Here is a 21,075-nt window from a genome sequence, read left to right on the forward strand (position 1 = left end):
AAAAACAAGAAATTAAAATTTAAAGATAATATCTTGCTTATCAATGTATTAAAGATTTTATAAAACGATACTCAGTCTTGATTCAGTGCAATAGACTACTCTTAACACTGCTAAGGAGGTACAAACTGAGCAACCTTTCTGAAGGGCAGCTTAGCAACATGTTTCTAAAGCATTTAAAATGTAAGGCACCTTAGGGCACCTGGGTGAGTCAGTCAGTTAAGCATCTGACTTCAGCTCAGGTCATGATCTCATGATTCTTGAGTTTGAGCCCCGAGTGGGGCTCTGTGCTGACAGCTCAGAGCCTGGAGCCTGCTTCAGATTCTGTGTCTCCCTCTCTCTCTGCCCCTCCCCTGCTTACGTTATCTCTCTCCCTCCCTCCCTCCCTCTCTCTCGCTCTCAAAAATGAATAAAAATTAAAAAAAAATTTTTTTTTAAAAAGTAATGCGCCTTGACACAATAATTCCACTCTAAGGAAGTAATTTCAAAGAAATAATCAGACATATTCACTATGATTTTTATATAAAAATGCTAACCTGATCAACACCTTGAAACAAGATGCTAGTATAACAATATGTAAATGGTTTCCATGTATAATACAATAGCATGATACACTCTTAAAGTCTGTTGTACAAAAGTGTTTAATGATGTGATATAACATAATGTATTATTTAAGTATAGCCTCTAAAGTCAGATAAGCTAGATTTATAGCCAGGCTTTGCCACTTACTTGCTGTGACTGTATAAGAAAAGTCATAATTTCCTTATATATACAACAGAAATAACAATGATACGTATTTAATCAAAACTATTAGCAATAATAAATAATTTACAAAATATAAAGAGCATAGGAGACTGCCTGACATATAGTAAGTACTCAACAGATAGTATCTCAATCCTAATTTTAAGTAAGTAAACAAAAGCAGAATATGCACAGAAAAAAATCTGTAAGGAAATTCACTGGCAGAATTTTAGTAGTGGTCAACTCTAGATGTGGGATTACTGAAATTTTTATTTTCTCCTTTATATTTTTCTGTGTTTTCTAAATTTTCAACCATGAACATGTACTATATTAAAACTTTAAAGTGTTTTCTAAAATTAGCATATGCTAATTTGACAACTAATGATAGCATTTTATAGTGACTGGATAGTCTAAAAAGTTTTCCTTTAGATTGAAGGCATTATAGTCCATGTTCTTTATTAAAAACACATATGTGCATAACCATAAAATAACTCAAGGTTCTGGACTCAATGATCTATAACCTATGGCCCAAAGGCAAAAAAAGGCATTTTCTTTTAAAAAATGTAAAGGACAGGGGGATTTAACACACATAGTTTTGAGCTTCTGTTTGTCAACGGAAATTTTACACTGCTTGTCATATACAATTAACTTAAATAAGCAGAAAATAAAACAACATTTATAGCACTTTCTCATTTTCTTAATTCATCTGTGTACATGTACTTTTCTTCATGCACTCATGTGCCTAAAATCAGAAAGCAAAAAAGTCTAGGAAAAGTACTAAAAGGTAAAACAAAACAAAACAAAACAAATACCTATTAATCTAAAATTCTATACACAAAGAAAAAAATATCCTAAAAAGCAAGAGGAAAACAAAAAGAATTTTTCAGACATACAAAGCTGAAAGAATCCACCACCACCAGATCTGGTGATAATATGTTAAAGGCAGTCCCTCAGGGAGAAGGAAAATAATATGAGATGGAAATATGGATCTCACAAAGGAATCAAGAGTACCGAAAATGGTCTCTGAGAAGACAGAAGTGATCCAAGCTATCTATAAAGCACTCCGTGCATCAGTGACAGTGACAACAGATATTTGGCACAGATTTGCTCTCTGCAGTCACACCAGTGTGGGGAAGAGGCATCCCATGATTAAAATGCAGGTTCCTGATCCTACATAATTCTTCATGCCTGCCTCAATACAGGCAGCATTAAGGGAATGAAGAGAGCTCAGTACTGTTTGATTATTATTTTCATTAAAAGAGTACCTGTTTTAAAAACTCTTCATTCAAAAGTGATACATTCATTACAGAAAAAAAAATGAAAACAAATAACAAAAATAAAATAAAATAAAAAACACCAAGGAAATAAAAACTACCTCTAATTTTAAAAAGAGAGAGAGAGAGGGAAGTTCTGTTGAGTATGGTATTTTGAGAGGTATTTTAATTGACCTTTTTACAGGGGTAGACTCTGTGGTGATTAAGTGGGAAACAAAGCTAAGAAACTAAAAATGAGCGGAAGAAAAAGGAGACGTAAAGAAGCCTGGACAGGGGATGAGGGAAATAATTATTGGCTAAAAAGAAAGGGTAGCAATTTAGACTTACTGCCGCCGTAAACTGACCCTACAACCCACTAGATCATAAGCCAGAAGAGTATTTAATACATAAATGGTTATTATGTTAGAGAAAAAGGTTCTCCTCACAGCACAGTAACACTGATAATCTCTCAAATCTTGGTGCATAATTAGAAGCACAAAGAAAAAGACAAGGGAGGAGTCCTGGTGGTAAAAATTAAAATGGACAGATCTCTGAATCAGACCATCCCAGAGCCCAAAGAAGGCAGATAATCTGGGCTTTCCAAAAATTCTCCAGAATAGCAGAGGAAATAGCCTGTTTTTCCCTGGAAACACTGCCTACCGGAATGGAGTTTAGGGGAACGTACCTGGCTAGTTGGTAATCGTTTCCATGTGCTAATAAACAACAGTGTTCAAGCTCCTGCTCTTCAACCTCAATGCTGTTTCCGGTATCCCTCCACTCTGAACCTAACACCCAGAACCAGTGGGGGTAAGGCTAACAAAAATATAGAAGTTGGACAATGGTAGGGTTTGTTTAATGTTACCAGATGGTTATCTGTTGACATGATAGATCTGGGAAGGGGAAGCAAAAACAAAAATTCTACCTCATAGGGCTTATGTAAACACAGCAACCAACGCTGAGTGAAAGAGAGACCAGCTGGAGCAACATTAATGAACTCTGGTCAAAGGAGTTTTCCCCTAAATGCCAGAGACTGAAGTTGTAAGTGTATGTGAAAATACATCCATATGAAAGCAGTAATATCCCAACTCTCTAAGGGGCGAACAAGCAAAATATTTGACGAGAAGAGTGACACAAGAGTGTGTGCACCGAGAGGAAACCATCAGCTAAGGAATTATGACAGATGGACACAATTAAAACGGCAGTTTCCATTCAGGTCGTCCCAGGCTGGAGGGCGCCTCAGGGGCACAGATGGGTCCTGCCTGAGGGAGCAGAGGGAGCAAGAGGGAGTGTCTACTGCAGGGAAAGCTAAGAATAGAACTCTTCGTCTGTTTTACGTGTTGGTGCTACCCTAAAGCTGGTCAAAAACAATTAAAATGGTTAGAAAACCTTGAAAGGCTTGAATGAAGGTAAACTACATAGCAACCGTCATTTCACATTTGATAACTTTTTCAAAAAAACTGAACAGGACGGTGTTCGAAAATGTTGATACGCAAAAGCCTGAGAAACAAACACAGGCGCCAGAAACAAAGCAGATCCCAAGTGCATTTTTAATTTGCTTCTTTAGTACAGCATTATTACTATCTTTTGTCAGTTATCATCCACATGACTTATTCTACTAACAGCACTTTCACCTGAGTTGTTATAAAGATGATTTTGCTTTATAGATTCATGAAAGAGGATTGGAGAAATAATTAGCGTCCTGTGTACCGACCATAAAATTCATGGCAGCAAAACCTAATGGTATCATTCATAATATTATTTTCACTAAAAATTAATTTTAGTTTACTAAAATTAATCTTAATGAACATCTCTTATTACTAACATTTATTATTAGTATTATTTTACTAAAACTTTAAAACTAAAACAGATGGCAGAAATGGCTATCATGTCATGTCATTTAGCTACATTGCAAGTTACTCTGCAAGAGGCAGGCCAGCACAAAAAAGACAAAGAGGGAGAGAAAAGCAAAAGAAGGGAAGGGAGAAAAAGGTTAGGCCTAAGTAAATGTTTTGAAAGTGATTAACACACAAGTATTAACTCATTCAACAAATATTTATTGAGTACCCCCTGCGTTTCAGGCATCATATGAAAAGGTACAGATAGGCATGAAAAGCTTGACAAGAGAAATTTCAAATGTAGGACACAGATAGTATCAAAAAGCAAGGAAGACTCAAAACTTTTTAACTACATCCTGGGTAATGCAGGAGATAAAATATCCACGGCAAATTTTTTAAAGTGCTCAAACTATGGTGTGTTTATGAGATGTTTAGAAGGGGTAAAAGCAATCGCAACAGAAAAGATTTCTTGTGTAGGGGCAGTAAGTAGGGAGGAGGGAGAAAACAATGTTCTATGTAAGTCTATAAGTCTGTTTATTTAACATCCCTTGAAGGAAATGTGACAAAACTGAGAATAAATTGAAATCACTTTCTTAAATAGAGTTAAGAAGCTAAAGCAAGCTAGAAAAGTTAAAAAAAAAAAAAAAAAGACTTTTTATACTTTTTTTTTTTTTTTTTTTTTTTTAATTTATTTTTGGGACAGAGAGAGACAGAGCATGAACGGGGGAGGGGCAGAGAGAGAGGGAGACACAGAATCGGAAACAGGCTCCAGGCTCCGAGCCATCGGCCCAGAGCCTGATGTGGGGCTCGAACTCACGGACCGCGAGATCGTGACCTGGCTGAAGTCGGACGCTTAACCGACTGCGCCACCCAGGCGCCCCAGGACTTTTTATACTTTTAAAGCTAAAAGGAATTACAAAGAACATCTAATCCAGAACATTAATTTTGTCCATAACTGGAGTGTAAAGAACAACTTTCCTGAAGCCACATGGTGATAACTTTATTATTTTTTTTTCAACATTTTTTATTTATTTTTGGGACAGAGAGAGACAGAGCATGAACGGGGGAGGGGCAGAGAGAGAGGGAGACACAGAATCGGAAACAGGCTCCAGGCTCCGAGCCATCAGCCCAGAGCCTGACGCGGGGCTCGAACTCACGGACCGCGAGATCGTGACCTGGCTGAAGTCGGACGCTTAACCGACTGCGCCACCCAGGCGCCCCATAACTTTATTATTTTTAATTGTAGATCAAAATATATATATAGGGGTGCCTGACTTTGAACCCCACGTCGGCCTCTGTGCTAACATCTCAGTGCCTGGAGCCTGCTTCCAATTCTGTGTCTCCCTCTCTCTCTGCCCTCCTCTTGCTCATGCTCTGTCTCTCTCTCTCTCAAAAATAAATAAACATTAAAAAAAGAAAATATTTAAAATACATATACAAGAATTACAAATTCTCTATAGAAAAATTAAATATTCCATATTAACTAAAATTTTTAAAAAATCTCACACAGACTAGAGCCATTCAATACTTTGGTGTATATTAATTCTACATTTTGTGAGAGAAAGAACAAGAGAGAGACAGAGAAGTTGGGTGGGATGAATAGAAACCATATCCACACAAGAATGGCATCACACTAATCACAGTGATTTGTAAGTCCTTAATATAATATTTTTCTATATACATGAGTACACATAACTTTTTTTAAAAATATTAAAATTAACTGTAGGCAGCAACCAACTGTTCTTTTGTAAATTTTTATATTGATAAATTTTAAACAACAAAGAATATTTAAATATTGTGCAAATGAGCACACACTAATGGTGGGAATAATAATATAATTGAAAAGTTGTGAACACTGCCATAGGTCTAATAATGAGACTATATAGATCTCCTCAATTTTTATACACATATAATATGAAAAGTATGAATTTAAAGATCTCTAAAGTTCCTCTGAACTCTAAAACTTAACAATTCTGTGCATATTTTATACATCTTTCTATAGTTTTTCATAAGGCTTCCCATAATAACTATTTTTCAAAAAATTTCAATTCCTACTTTATTCCTACTTCATTCAAGAAAAGTTCCATATGCAAACAGCACTGTGGAAGGCTTTAATTTACATAAGCATATTTAATGCTTACAACAACACTGCAGTTGTAGATAACATGAAAATTAAGTAATTTGTTCAATATCCCATAGCCGGTAAGTAGAAGGGATAGAATTAAGACTGCTGGTCACATGATCCCAAAGATTCTGTTCATTTCATCAAATTGCTTCTCTTAATATATTCACTGAGGCATGTATTAAGCATCTATTGTAACAACAGCAGGATTACTGTACTAGGTAAACATCCATTTAAAAGGACTGAGAAAATACACACTGGGACCTATAAAGCAAACTTCTCACATCAGTGTAAATACTGAAACTATGTAGGACAACAAATCAGTAAACAGGTTAAGAAAAAACAAACCTAATTTTAAAAGTGAGTGATGGAAAAACAAATAGATCTAAGTTTAGAACAATGGCAACTGACTAAGTGCTAAATGCAAAATTTTCTACCTTTTCTTTTTTAAAAAAAAAAAAAAGTTTATTTATTTATTTTGAGAGGGAGACAGAGAGCGAGCTGGGGAGGAGCAGAGGGAGAAAGGTAGAAAAGAGAATCGCAAGCAAGTTCTGCACTGCCAGTGCAGAGCCTGATGCGGGCTCAAACTCACAAACCCTGAGATTATGACCTGAGCCAAAAACCAAGAGTATGCTTAACTGACTGAGCCACCCAGGCGCCCCTCTACCTTTTTGGTTTTTAATCAATTCGTATTTTGGTTTGGCTTTGTGACCCATTTAGACAGATGGTTCATAATAATTTCATACTGTTTGAATGCTAACAATAAGAATTATTCCCTCTGATTTTAGAAAGCTTTTAAAGGTTTGGTGACACTTAAGGAGAAAAGATACAGATCTTACAAACAACTTTTAGCTCACTTGGAAGAAAGTTTCTTCATTAATAATGGGAAATATTTGTTACTACCATCATATAATTCCTTCAAAGGGTAAAGGGTTATTTCCATAACTACTTGAAAAGGGGGAATTACTTTTTTACACAAAATATTAATATCTCACTTTCTTTAAGTGTGATACACATTCAATCAACTGAACATTCACGCAAAAGATTAATTTCAGACCTTCTCTGTTCAAGTGTTATGGGAATACAAATGAGGCTATTGACTGAGATGTGGTCCCTTGCCTCACGGAAAAAGAGATGATACTGGTGTGGGTTTCTATTTAAATAAATCAATTTAGTTCCACTTGGAAAATATCTGTGTATATCAATGTGTTTTTAGGATTACAAAAGAAATAATGCTACCATGGGTCTCACCAGAGATTTGCAAATGATTTTCAACATGTTTTATCATTTCTTGATAAGATGGTTAAACCTTGAAAAAAAATCAAAGTGCTCCTAAAAAAATAAGTTAACATTTCTTTGAATCTGGCACTCATATTTTTTTAAAATTTTTTTTAAACGTTTATTTATTTATTTATTTATTTATTTATTTTTTATTTTTGGGACAGAGAGAGACAGAGCACGAACGGGGGAGGGGCAGAGAGAGAGGGAGACACAGAATCGGAAACAGGCTCCAGGCTCCGAGCCGTCAGCCCAGAGCCTGACGCGGGGCTCGAACTCACGGACCGCGAGATCGTGACCTGGCTGAAGTCGGACGCTTAACCGACTGCGCCACCCAGGCGCCCCCGTTTATTTATTTTTGAGACAGAGAGAGACAGAGCATGAACGGGGGAGGGTCAGAGAGAGAGAGAGAGAGAGAGGGAGACACAGAATCTGAAACAGGCTCCAGGCTCTGAGCTGTTAGCACAGAGCCCGACGCGGGGCTCGAACTCACGGACCACGAGATCATGACCTGAGCCCAAGTCGGCCGCTTAACCGACTGAGCCACCCAGGCGCCCCTGGCACTCATATTTTTGGATCAACTTTTATTTCTATAGCCAACCTCTGCTTCAGCCCCAACTTGATGCAGCAGGAGCCTAGTGTGAGGATTTAATCAAAATCTTTAGAGATACTTGTAGCTTGAGATGATGAAAGCTAAGACATAAAACAACAATCATCTGATGTGCTGGCATGCATCCAAATTACCCAAAGTGGGTGTTTAAGTAAAGGCTCTCAGATTCCTTTCTGAGAGATTTTAATTCCACAAGTTTACTTGGCAATCAAGAACCTGTTTTTAGTCAGAATACATTTTGAGAAATGTTAGCTCCAGAATTACCATCATTGCAGAATTAGGGTTCCTATTTTTCCTTCTACCTCTGTCATTCTCAAAAGTGCCAAAAATATTGCCATTTGTTTTGATATCTCTGAAATGACACTAAATGCTCATCTCCACAGTACATATCCTTCTATAATACACACCCATACTTCTGCCCACTTCCCACCAGACAGATGAATGAATACATATCAAAGGTAGAGAGATACTGATGATAGATCCAACCACCTATTTATTTAACATACATTGAAGAAAGCAGGTATTCTGCCTACAAATCATAAAGTAATTCAAAGGCTTTAACATTTTCCTTTTACGAGACACACTCCAAAATTCTGTCCTAAAAAATCAGAAGAAGGAAGCCACTGAAAGAAATTCCCAAAAAAATTTCTTAGAAGATTTTAGTTATTAATGATAGTAGTTAGCTTACCTGCCATCCCTCTGGGCAGCACCACCTTCTGTTACTGTTTTGACAAATATTCCCAGCTTTTCAAGCCCGGCATCTGCTCCAACACCCATTCCAATAATGCTTATACCAAGTCCATCCTCATCTATGAAAAAGGGCAAAAAAACCACAACAACCTAAGTTTTATATGTAAGTTAGCTGGTGAGACTTATTTATTGCCTTTAATTTTGTTCTTTATGGACTATAGGACATGCTTGCCTTGGCAGAATATTTTTTTTCTATTGCTGCGGAGAAAAGATATCAAATAAGACCCCCCAAAAGGCTTGTGGGTTTAATCTCATTTTATTACTGCAAGTGGCTATTCATTGTCATCCCAAGAAAAAGTAATAATTGGATTACTGAGTAATCAATCTGCCTTAAAACACAGCCTCTCTAAATAATATTTTAAACACAAAAGCATACATACCAAAACACATATATATTACTTTAAATAAATGTGATCTTAGTATATCTAAAATTTCCCCTTCATTCGTGTGGTCTTTTCCCTTTTACTTGTTTCATATCCCCATTCATGTTAATCAGGTGGCATGTGTCTTTCATGACTTTCCCTAGTCCTACTATACAAGCATATAAAAGTATCAACAACTACAACGTATATGTATATATATATGCATAAATACAAGTACACGTACATATATGTATGTGTGCGTCTATGAAATGGCTTATTTTTCCTTCCTACTTGCTTTATACAAATAAGATCACATTATACCTAGTTCTCTCTGCAGCTTAATTCTCTAATTCAATGATATATCATGGATATCAACTTACACAGCCTTAACTCACTTCTAATGATTGTATAATATACCCTGGTGAGATGGTGTCGTCACTTATCCAACCACTTCTCTACTGACAGGCATTCTCTTTTGTTTCCATGTTCCTTGCCTTGTGAACAACACTGACAAATATGTTTTTAAATTCATTGACAATAGTATGTTTATCCACATTTCCATTTGTCTTTTCTGTGAACATACATATTTTCACATCAATGAAATAAAAGATACACTATTTCGCATTCCACATTTTTGGGTTAACATTCAAAGTTATTTTCTGATAGCCTCAAAGTCTCTGTAACCATGGTTGTATTAGCTAGCTGCATAGAAAAACTGACACTAACCGATCAATCAGCAGCGTGGATTGTTAAAGGAAAACTGGCTCACAGAGTCAACAGAATGCTTGACACTTTCAGAAGACTTTTTAGCAATAATATTTCATACAGTTAAGTATTGGTTTTTTTTTAATTTTTTTCTACATTTATTTATTTTTGAGAAACAGAGACAGACAGCATGAGCAGGAGAGGGGCAGAGAGAGACGGAGACACAGAATCAGAAGCAGGCTCCAGGCTCCGAGCTGTCAGCACAGAGCCCGACATGGGGCTCGAACCCACGAACCGTGAGATCATGACCTGAGCCGAAGTCAGACACTTAACCGACTGAGCCACCCAGGCGCCCCATACTGTAAGTATTCTTAATTAGCAATTTTTTCAGTAGGGTTCATCTCACTGGTTATTACTCCTTGACACCGACTTCTGCTTTAAGTGTTCCTAAGTACAATTAGTAATCCTAATCTTTATTCTACATTTTTCAAAATCATGCCACTCAGCACAAGTGTGATTTGTTTACTCAGTTGTGTGCTAAAGAAAGATTCATAGAGAGTTCTCCCTGGAGGAACTCTTTGATGTGACCCCCACATGAAGGTACTTCCACGTTGGTTAGAGGCACAGGTACCTCTCCAGTGTAGAACTTCAGTGGTGACTAGTGCGCAAGTAATCACCGTAGACGTTCCTTCAGCCCTTATGTTTAGAATGTTTGCCCACACGTGATTTCCCATTCTGGTTTTATTCTTGTCATGTCTCTGGTACAGATACTCAAGTTCATCCAGAGGCTGCCTCTGGTTAAAAATTTTCCTACATTCATTGCAGCTTTAGGGGCTCTCCCCAGAATGAGTTTTTTCGTGAAAGAGAAACTTACATCCGTACTACAGGCCCTTCCTCACTAGTCACGTGGACAAAGTTTCTTCTCGCCCACAGGAATTCTCCTGTGTGTACGAAGGTGAGCTGCACAGCTGAATTCTTGCTCACATCCATCATACTCACGGGGTTTGCTACAGTGGGAATTTGTTCATGTTGGTGAGAGGCTGAATGGTGACCCAAAGCCTTCCCACAGTGTTTACACACATGCAAGATTTTCTCCCCAGAGCATCTGCTCTTGCTTTAAGAGCCGATCACTGTAGACTCATCCACATTAAATGATGCCATACATAGAGTTCCTCTCATATATGAAAGCTGCTACATATTAAGCATTTAGCCAAATTCTTGCTCACATTCACTATATTTATAGGAGTTTCTTTTCATTGTGAATTATCACACTGTCAAGCCAATGTTGAGCTGTAAGTGAAACTTTCCCATGCTCAGTACATTCAAAGAGCTCCTTTCAAATGTAGATTCTCTGTGCCATCATGCCATTAAGCAGCTCCTTCCTGCCACTATCCTGCATGAAAGTGATTTCTTAGTTTTTAAGTGCATTTTCCCTGCCTGAACTCAGGCTTTCGTAAAATTATCTTCCTGCCTTAGCAGCCCTTGTTGCTGTCACTGGGAAATTACGCAGATTTGCAGAGCTGTAAACCCAATAGTAGAAAAAGCGGTAATAGCTTGAGCCACCCTCAATTCCAGTGCAGACTACCCGAAAGACAAGATGATAACTCAAACACAATTAAACGAAGAATACAATCAACCCACAGCGACCAGATGACTGATTTCATCCCTGTACGGCTCTCTGGGAGGTGTGTCAAGCATAGGTCAAGTCCAGAGCCACATTCTTGGAAGGCCACTAATTCCTGTCGCTGTCAAGAACCCAGCGGCCACCTGGTCTTCCTCTGCAGAGGGACAGGCGGAGCACTAAGTAAGCAGGCAAAGCAGCCGAGAAAAGATGGAAAAGACTGTGAGGATGTGTCTCCATGGAAGACGCCGGCACCATACTCTGGAGCTCAGAGCTTTTTTTTTCTCTCAGGAAAGAAGCTCATGTTGGCTTAGCATTCCGCTCATTGCTCATGAAATTTCAGCTCGTATTCATGGGAGCATGGGTCATTAGATGTTTTTTTTGCTAAACTGCCAATTTTTCTACTGAGTTTTCCCTATCTTTCTTTACTGATAATTTGCAAAGGTTCTTAGCATATTATACATATTAACTCCATGTCATCTACAATGAAGATTTCCCCCCTCACACTCATCACTTATCTATTGCCTCTGTTTGACAATATTGCCTTTAAAAGCTTAAAATTTTGGATGATTTGATTGGATCCTCTTTTGGTTAAGCCTTTCCATCCACATGTCTACATGATTTTTGCAATAGAAGAAAGCAGGTATTTTTGCAATTGAAGAAAGCAGTACATTTTAAGTTTTTGTCAAAATCCTTATTACTTTATTTTTAATATCTAATTAACTCATATAGAGTTATTTTTATATAATGAAAACGAAGGTGCCCAACTTTATATTCTTCCATTCAGATGTTCAGTTATGCCAGAACCATTTGTAAAACACCCTATGCTGTTTTTTAACTGTATTATTATTATTTTATTGATTTTCTCTTCTTTTGAGAGAGAGAGAGCACAAGCAGGGGAAGGACAGAGGGAGAGAGAGAGACAGAATCTCAAGCAGGCTCCACGCTCAGGGCAGAGCCCGACATGGGGCTGAGTCTCACAACCATGAGATCATGACTTGAGCCAAAATCAAAAGTTGGATGCTTAACCAGTGGAGCCATCTAGATGCCCCTATTTTATTGTTAAGAAATCCACTTCTATCATGTCATAAAGACTAGGCTGGGCTAACAACAACAAGTCCTGGAGGTAACTATACCCAACTCTGGACTGTCTAGTTATAAGCACTGTCTTTTCTCTCTACCTCAGTTGAAAACCCAGACTCATAAGGCCTCAATCCCTGCTTTCCCTATTCCCGGAAGAGGCCAAAGCCAAAGCCAACTATGTAGGAGGCTTTTCCAGAGAAGACGACTTTGTCTTCCCAGACGACAAATCCTCTACTTTGCTTTATGAGGCAGATAGCAACCCCAAACCACAGACAGGTTGGGACCTGCGCAGGCCTCAATGGCATATTAGCAAATCATACATGTCATGTATTAAATTCTCATGCATACTAACATTTTTCTCTGGATTTTCTATTTTGTTCCACTGATCAATTGCTATATGAATACGATTTGTTCTGATTATAGAGGCTTTACATTATATTCAGATATTTAAGAAATTTAAACCTGTCACATTCTTTTTCATACTTCCCTTAGGTCTGTATTTTCCCACATAAAATTTAGTTTTACATTATGCAATCCTCTTTCAATCCAACTTTCAATCCAACTCAAGTTCAATCCAACTTGAACTGCATTAAATTTATATATTAATTTATAGGTATCAGAGGTACAGAATAGGAGAGACTTTTCCATACTGATCTTTTCAAAAATCCAAGAATATGGTATATCCTTCTATTTGCTTACATCTTATATCTTTCAAAAAGATGGATTTTCAACAGATAAATACTTTTTCCTTAGTGATTAATAAGTACTTTGTTGTTTTTATGCTATTGTAAATGAAATGTTCCCATTTTCATATTTATGTTCTTAATGTAAATATAAAGAAAAAACTATTAATTTTTTTTACATGTATGTGGCACCTGACCTCCTCTTACATATAATATTATCAATTCTAACATGTTAAAATTAGAATCAGTTTGGCTTTTCATTACATTTAGTTTTCATTTTTATATAATTATATATAATATAAATATATAAGCAAAACATTATTTATCATCTTTTGTTTTCTATTGTTTATACTAATTACTACATTTAAAGAGCATTCCAACTTTAACTGTCATATTTTTTGTGTTTCCTCAATTTATTTATTTTTTAAGAGTTTCTTGAATTTAAAAGTATAATTCTCTGTTGGTATTATGATCTATAGTTTATATCATATTTAGGTATTTATACACTAACAATGAACTATCAGAAAGAGCGATTAAAAAATAAATCCATTTACAATTGCAGCAAAAAGAATTAAATACTTACAAATAAACTTAACTAAGGAGGTGAAAGATCTAGACACTGAAAGCTATAAGACATTGATGAAAGAAACTGAAGACACAAATAAATGGAAAGATTGTCCATAGTCAGGATTCAAAGAATTAATATTGCTAAAATGTCCATACTACCCAAAGCAATCTACAAATTCAATGCAATCTCTATCAAAATTCCAGTGACATTTTTCACAGAAATAGAACAAACAATTGTAAAATTTGTATGGCACCACCAAAAATTCCAAATAGTTAAAGAAAACTTGAGTAAGAACAAAGCTGGTTTTAAACTATATTTCAAAGCATTAGCGGTCAAAACAGTATGGTACGGCCATTTAAAAAAGACACATAGATCCATGGAACAGAATAGAGAGCCCTGAAATAAACCTATGCATATTTGGTCAATTAATTTATGACAAAGAAGCCAAGAATATGCCATGGGGAAAGGAAAGCCACTCCAAAAAATGGTGCTGGGAAAACTGGGCAGCCACATATAAGAGAATGGACCCCTATCTTATATTGTATGCAAAAATCAACTCAAAAATGGATTAAAGACTTACATTTAAGACTCGAAACCATAAAACACCTAGAAGAAAAGATAGCAGGTAACTTCCTTAACATCAGTCTTGGCAATGACTTTTTGGATTTGACACCAAAAGCAAAAATAAGTAAGTGGGACTACATCAAACTAAAAGCTTCTGCACAGCAAAGGAAACCATTAACAGAATGAAAGACAGCCTGCAGAATGGGGGGAAATATTTGATAAGAGGTTAATATCTAAAATATATAAAGAACTCATGCAACTTAACAGCAAAAAAAAAAAAAATCCAATTAAAAAGAGGCGGAAGAAGTGAATGGACACTTTTCCAAAGAAGACATACAAATGGCCATCAGGTACATCAAAAGGTGCTCATCACTAATCATCAGGGAAATGCAAATCAAGACCACAATGAGAAACCACCTTATTAGAATGTTAGAATGGCTATCAGCCAAAAATCCAGAGATAACAGGTGTTGACAAGGATGCAGTGTAAAAGGAACACTTGTGTGCTGTTACTGGGAATGCAAACTGGTGCAGCCACTTCAGGAACCAGTATGGAGGCTGCTCAAAAAATTAAAAATAATTGTACTTCATTTGGTTCTCTTCTAGCTTAATTTTTCTTAATTTAACTTTTATTATGAAAAACACAATGAGAGTTTATGAAAACATTTATCTACAAAACGTTGTGTTTAAAGAAGAAAATAAAACAAATGTCCACGTACTAACAAAGACACAGAATATTACCAACACACAAAAAGCCCACTATGCACCCCTCCCTCATATCATAACTCTTCCCTCGGTAACCATTACCCTAAATATTGTGTCAATCATTCCCTCCTTTTTTATTTTTATATTTTTATTTATTTTATAGAGAAAGAGAATGAGTCGGGGAGAGGACCAAAGGGAGAGAGAGAGAATCTCAAGCAGGCTCCATGCTCAAGCATGGAACCCGACACAGGGCTTGATCCAATGACCCAGGGATCATGACCTGAACCAAAATCAAGAGTTGGACACTTAACCAACTGAGCCACTCAGGCACCCCTCACTCCCTCCTTTTTTAAATACTGCTTTTTAAAACCATTTATTTGTGTATCTCTAAACAATACACTGTTTAATTTTTCCTGGCTCTGACATTTAAATAAATGGAATTACACTGAATGGATTCTTCTGTGATTTGCTTTTTCTCCACTTCAATTTCATGTTTGTAACAATCATACACACTGCTGCATGGAACTTAGGCTCCTTCATTTTACTCTTTTCTATCATTAATGAATATTTGAATTGTTCTCATTTTTGGTATATTATAAGCAATACAATGGCCCACGGCCAGTTCCAGCTATTTTTGTATGGGCCATAAGCTAGGATTGGTTTCTACATTTGTAAATGAATGAAAAATGTAAGTATCACTCTTACATCCTTGTTAACTTCAAATGAGAGTGTCTCTTAATGGGAACAATTAGCCAGCCATGTTTGGTGCAATGACAGGTATTCTTTACATTCTTTTAATGCAAATAATTTGATGCCTAATAGTTACAGTTTTCAACTCTTTTTCCCTGACCTTTGCTGTTTACAAGTTGCACCGTGTTTCTTTTCATCCCTGCTAAGCAGTAGCATCCCTATGACTCAGCAATAGCACTGCTAGGAATTTACCCAAGGGATACAGGAGTGCTATTGCATAGGGGCACTTGTACCCCAATGTTTATAGCAGCACTTTCAACAATAGCCAAATTATGGGAAGAGCCTAAATGTCCATCAATTGACGAACGGATAAAGAAGATGTGGTTTATATATACAATGGAATACTACTTGGCAATGAGAAAGAATGAAATCTGGCCATTTGTAGCAACATGGATGGAACTGGAGAGCGTTATGCTAAGTGAAATAAGTCAGGCAGAGAAAGACAGATACCATATGTTTTCACTCATATATGGATCCTGAGAAACTCAACAGAGGACCAGGGGGGAGGGGAAGGGGGGGAAAAAAGTTACAGAGAGGGAAGGAGGCAAACCATAAGAGACTCTTAAATACTGAGAACAAACCGAGGGTTGATGGGGGATGGGGGAAAGGAGAAAGTGGGTGATGGGCATTGAGGAGGGCACCTGTTGGGATGAGCACTGGGTGTTGTACAGAAACCAATTCGACAATAAATTATATATATATATTATATATATACATACATATTATATATTATATATTTAATATATATTATATTAAATATACAAATTAAATAATATATTATTTAATTTATATATTTATATTTAACATATATTTATATTTAGATTTATATATTTATATTTAATAATTATATATTAAATAAGTATTAAATAATATGTATTATTAAAATATAATATATAATATAATTATATTACATATACATATATACGTATATACATATGTGTATATATAAAAGAAAAAAAAAAGAAGATGAGGATTTAGCCACACTTAAGCGTGGGATGTTTTTTAAGTCCTCTCACTGCTCATCAATTGGTTAGGCCCTTCCAAATAGGAGGCTCAGGTTTTTTTTGAGCTCAGGAAAATTTCTTCCTTGTTTTGTCTAATATATCTCGCATCCCCTTCTTTTCCCCTTCTGTCACCTACAATATGCATGTTGGGTCTCCTTCGTGATTTCTCATGGACCTTTTTCTATCATTTTAAGAATTAGTTTGGTTTATTTCTTCCACTTGACCTAGGCTACCAGTTTGAGTCTCAACAATACCATATTTTCCTCTTCAATTCCTTCACTGAAATTTTTAATTTTAAAATCGTTTTTGGGGGTGCCTGGGTGGCTCAGTAGGTTAAGCAGCTGACTCTTGATTTTGACTCAGGTCATGATCTCACGGTTCGTGGGTTTAAGCCCCTCATCAGGCTCTGCACTGAAGTGTGAAGCCTGCTTGGGATTCTCTCTCTCCCTCTCTCATTCTCTCCCCCTCCCCTACTTGCTCTCTCTCTCAAAATAAATAAATAAGCTAAAACAAAAATCGTTTTGGTTGTTGCTTTGCTTAAGAATGTCTTTTTTAAAGCCATACTTGATATCCTCATTTGGTTTTTCATTTGCTTCATTTTGTTATTCAAGCTATCATCTGTTTGTTCTGCTTTTTTCCAAGACTCTCTGAGATATGCTATCTCCCTGTTCACTGGGTCCCCTTCCATTCCTGGGTGCCCATCTTACACGAGGATAGACATGGCAGTCTCTGGGGCCATGGGTCCTCACTTCCCACCGCAGGCAGGCTGGGTTTCCAAGAGGAGAAATTGGGAGGAAGCCCCTTGGCTCCCATTCTCCCTGCTCTCTCTTAGCCCTCTCCCTTCAGAGATAAGATTCCACTGCCTTCATTCCAAAATCCATACTCTGAAAGTCCAACACTCTCCCATCTACCACATTCAGAGTCCAACCATGACTACTCTCCCTCTGTCAAGAACTCAAAAACAAAAACAAAACAACCACCCACCCCAAGCACTCACATCCACCCACTCCCTCTGGACTCTCACCCTTTTAAGGGTACCAACCAAACATGAGGCCCTACCCACACCTCCCTACACTAGTCACCATTCCAGCCAACTAAAGCAGATGGGTTTCTGCTGGGAGTGGGAGGGAAGAAGGAGTCTACCAACTATACAGAGCTCATCTCAGCTACTTTTGAAATTTAATAAATAAATTAAATCTTCCATGAGAATTAAAACTTTATCCAACCCTTGGGGGTAGAAGGGCTACAGGTGAGGAAAATAAAGTCATTTCTGTATTATTAAAATAGCAATATAATGACATTACAAACATTGTAGAGCTCATATACCTTTTTCTAGTTCCACTGGGAAAAGTTCCAGCTTTTCTACACGCTTTTCAAGTTCATACTCGGCAGAAGCAGCCACGGGGTCCACTTCATCGTTTCTCCTGTCATAGTCTTCATTGGAGTATGTGCTGAAAACCTGTAGTAAGAGGTCACAAGAAGATGGTAATCCAGAAAAGATGGCTTTCTTAATTTTTTTAAGAAACCCTGCTAAGTACTGAAAACCAGGTAAGTTAAAAGTTCTGTACAATGAGATGTTAAGAAAAGGAAAATTGAATTAGAATAAAAATAACTTACATTTTAAAATGTATATCATTCTACCACCTTTAATAATGTGGGAGGCAACAATAGCCACAGGATGTATTATCTGAATAGCAAAATTCATTGCTTTTTATAGAATCAGAGTATATCATATTAGCTGCAAGGCTCTGCTGGTTCCTGAAGAAACTATGGTGAAGCACCTTGAAGCTACCTAAGCAAATACCCACACCGAACCCGTTTCATGCTATGACCTATACAAGCACCGATGTTGTGGTACGTCACTACTATAATTATATTTCAATCACAGAATCACTGAAACCAACTTCTATTCTATACTGTGCTGAGCGAGGTTAAGCTCTCATTTTCATCTCTTATTTTACTTGAATGTACATCCAAATTAGATTCTCATTGAGCCTTTCAATGAAACAACTATCAAAATACTGCTCGAGAGCTGCAGAGGACTAGGATATTGCCAGCTCTTTCTTTCTCACCTAAATCATCTGAAAGATTACTAAATATGGTCTTCAGATGTAGCCATAAGAAACTTGATTGTCCTTATTTACTCTATTTGAAAAGTAACTGAAAATAGGTATACTATCCTTCACTTACTTCACTGAGGAATATCTAAAAGAAAGAAATGTATGTTCATCAATCTAATTAATATGTATTATAAAAACTGACATTTTCAATTAAATTTAATAATTATTAAGCATCTAAACTATACCTGAAAAAAACTCTGTAATGTCCCCAAAAGCTTAAAATCTAGGAGAAGGTTTTTTTTTAATAAATATACATAAAAAGTCATAATCAAAAAAGAAAGCAGAACAGAAGGTCAGAGATGAAAGAAATCAAGTATGTCACCTAGAAAGTTGGCCTTGCTGGTCCAGGTGTGTTTTACATTCATATTATTGGAAAACTGGCAACTGTTGTATGCTATATATGGTAACCTATAAACCAGAAATACATGTATATATAGAAGCAGATGCGTGGTTCCTATGGTCTAAATTTATCAAAATCATGCCATTTATAATATTTGTACCAGAATGAATACCGTTTTTCTTCCCGACTTTCAGCATGTTTTCATGGCCTCGTGCCACTCGTTTGGTCTCTACCACATTTCTCCACCATAATAAACATCACTGCATCAAAATGCATATTTCCAAACTACAGGGTTTGTACCTTTTTTATTAATCTTTTCATAAACTATGCTTCCTATGCCCCTTCCACAGAACCTTCTAATCTTTTTCTTAAGTTGTCAGATTGATAACATTCTCTTAGACAGCCCTTTTGATCTTTCACTTCCCTCATAAGTTTTGGTAATTGCTTATTCACATTTTATGCATCCATCAACAATTTACTGAGTGCCAGCTCTATACCAAACACTGTGCTGGACCCTAGAGAACTCACAGGTTAGTGGGGACACAGAAATCAAAGTAAACAGCTATAATATAATGTGAAAAATGATGTAACAGAAGTTTATACCAAGTAATCTTTCTCATTTGCCTGAGAAAGGGAAGAATTTCATGAAAGGGAAAATACTTAAGTCGTTGAGTCTTTTCTTTAAATTTTTTTTAACGTTTATTCATTATTGAGAGACAGAGAGAGACAGAGCATGAGCGTGGGAGGGGCAGAAAGAGGAGGAGACACAGAATCTGAAGCAGGCTCCAGGTTCTGAGCTGTTACCACAGAGCCCGATGCGGAGCTCAAACTCACAAACCACGAGATCATGACCTGAGCCGAAGTCAGACGCTTAACCGACTGAGACACCCAGGTGCCTTTAGGTTGAGTCTTAAAGAATAAACAAGGATTCATATATTCGAGTGTAGAAGATGTAGACTGTTTACTTCAAATATAAGATTCTAGACAAAATAATCCTTATCTATATCTATATTTTTAGAAACACAGAGAGTTGAGTGGACTACAATGGAACATGCTTAGGGCAGCAAACTTTAACAACACACAAAAAGTTACCTGGATCTGGAGCTTACATGTCCTGGAAACTACTGGCAGATATGACTGGAAATTATTCCATTAATGTTTGCTACTTCTCAAAATCTGCTAAAGATCCAAGAATATATATATGATTGCAGAACTTGGATTTAAATGATATCCATTCTGAAACATGGCTCAATTTTGCTACCACATAGTAATTAAGTTAATAAGTAAGTGTGTGTGTGTGTGTGTGTGTGTGTGTGTGTGTGTGTGTGTGTGTGTAAAATATAAGTATGGGAGAACTGTTTCAAATAAATTAACACGTTCCTAACATTTTTCAGGATCCCAAAACACTCTGCTATCAACTGTTCTTCCTCAATCAAGCTGGTTTAAAAAGTTCATTTGGGGGTATCCTGAAACTAAATAAATAACTGTATGACTCCACATTGGAAAATGGTATTTTAAATAATTTTTGAGGCATCTAGCAATCCTATGACTATATCACTATTTCATTCTGTAGAAAAAAAATAATGTAAGACACTTTTCATCTTCAACTTACTCATAGTGTGGTAAATTATGTGGGTATATAGGAAAAACCTATAAACTGAAAAAGAAAAGCCAGAATTCATTACGTACAGATTAAGCTATCATTTACTTGAAGAATCCAAAAGATTTAACATAAACATGATTAGGACTAAAAAGAGTTCACTAAAGAAACATAATAAAAAATACACACACAAAAACACAAAAAATAATTTAGAAAATATAACAGAAAAGATCAGAAACTATAAAATACCAAGGAATTACTAATTATAAATGTGCAAGGATATCCTTCTCTATAAAATTTAACTGAAAAATATAAAAACCCTAAATATGTGTAATGGCATACTATATCCTGGATAAAATTCTTAATATTGCAAAGGCATCTACAC

General features: G+C 36.5%; 1 protein-coding gene across 16 annotated transcripts in view; it reads right to left on the bottom strand.

Moving 5' to 3' along the window:
- The window catches only part of PPP1R9A (protein phosphatase 1 regulatory subunit 9A), a 326,344-nt gene that overhangs the window by 141,300 nt on the left and 163,969 nt on the right, over nt 1–21,075 (bottom strand). For all 16 annotated transcript variants that reach the window (XM_058725032.1, XM_058725033.1, XM_058725031.1 and 13 more), the window contains 2 exons: nt 17,957–18,089; nt 8,525–8,645 (listed from right to left, as the gene is read on the bottom strand). In XM_058725032.1, the coding sequence (XP_058581015.1) occupies nt 8,525–8,645; nt 17,957–18,089 (254 nt within the window). The remainder of the gene's footprint in view (nt 1–8,524; nt 8,646–17,956; nt 18,090–21,075) is intronic.

This window comes from Neofelis nebulosa, chromosome 4 (assembly GCF_028018385.1).
Source record: "Neofelis nebulosa isolate mNeoNeb1 chromosome 4, mNeoNeb1.pri, whole genome shotgun sequence".
Taxonomy (NCBI): Eukaryota; Metazoa; Chordata; class Mammalia; order Carnivora; family Felidae; genus Neofelis; species Neofelis nebulosa.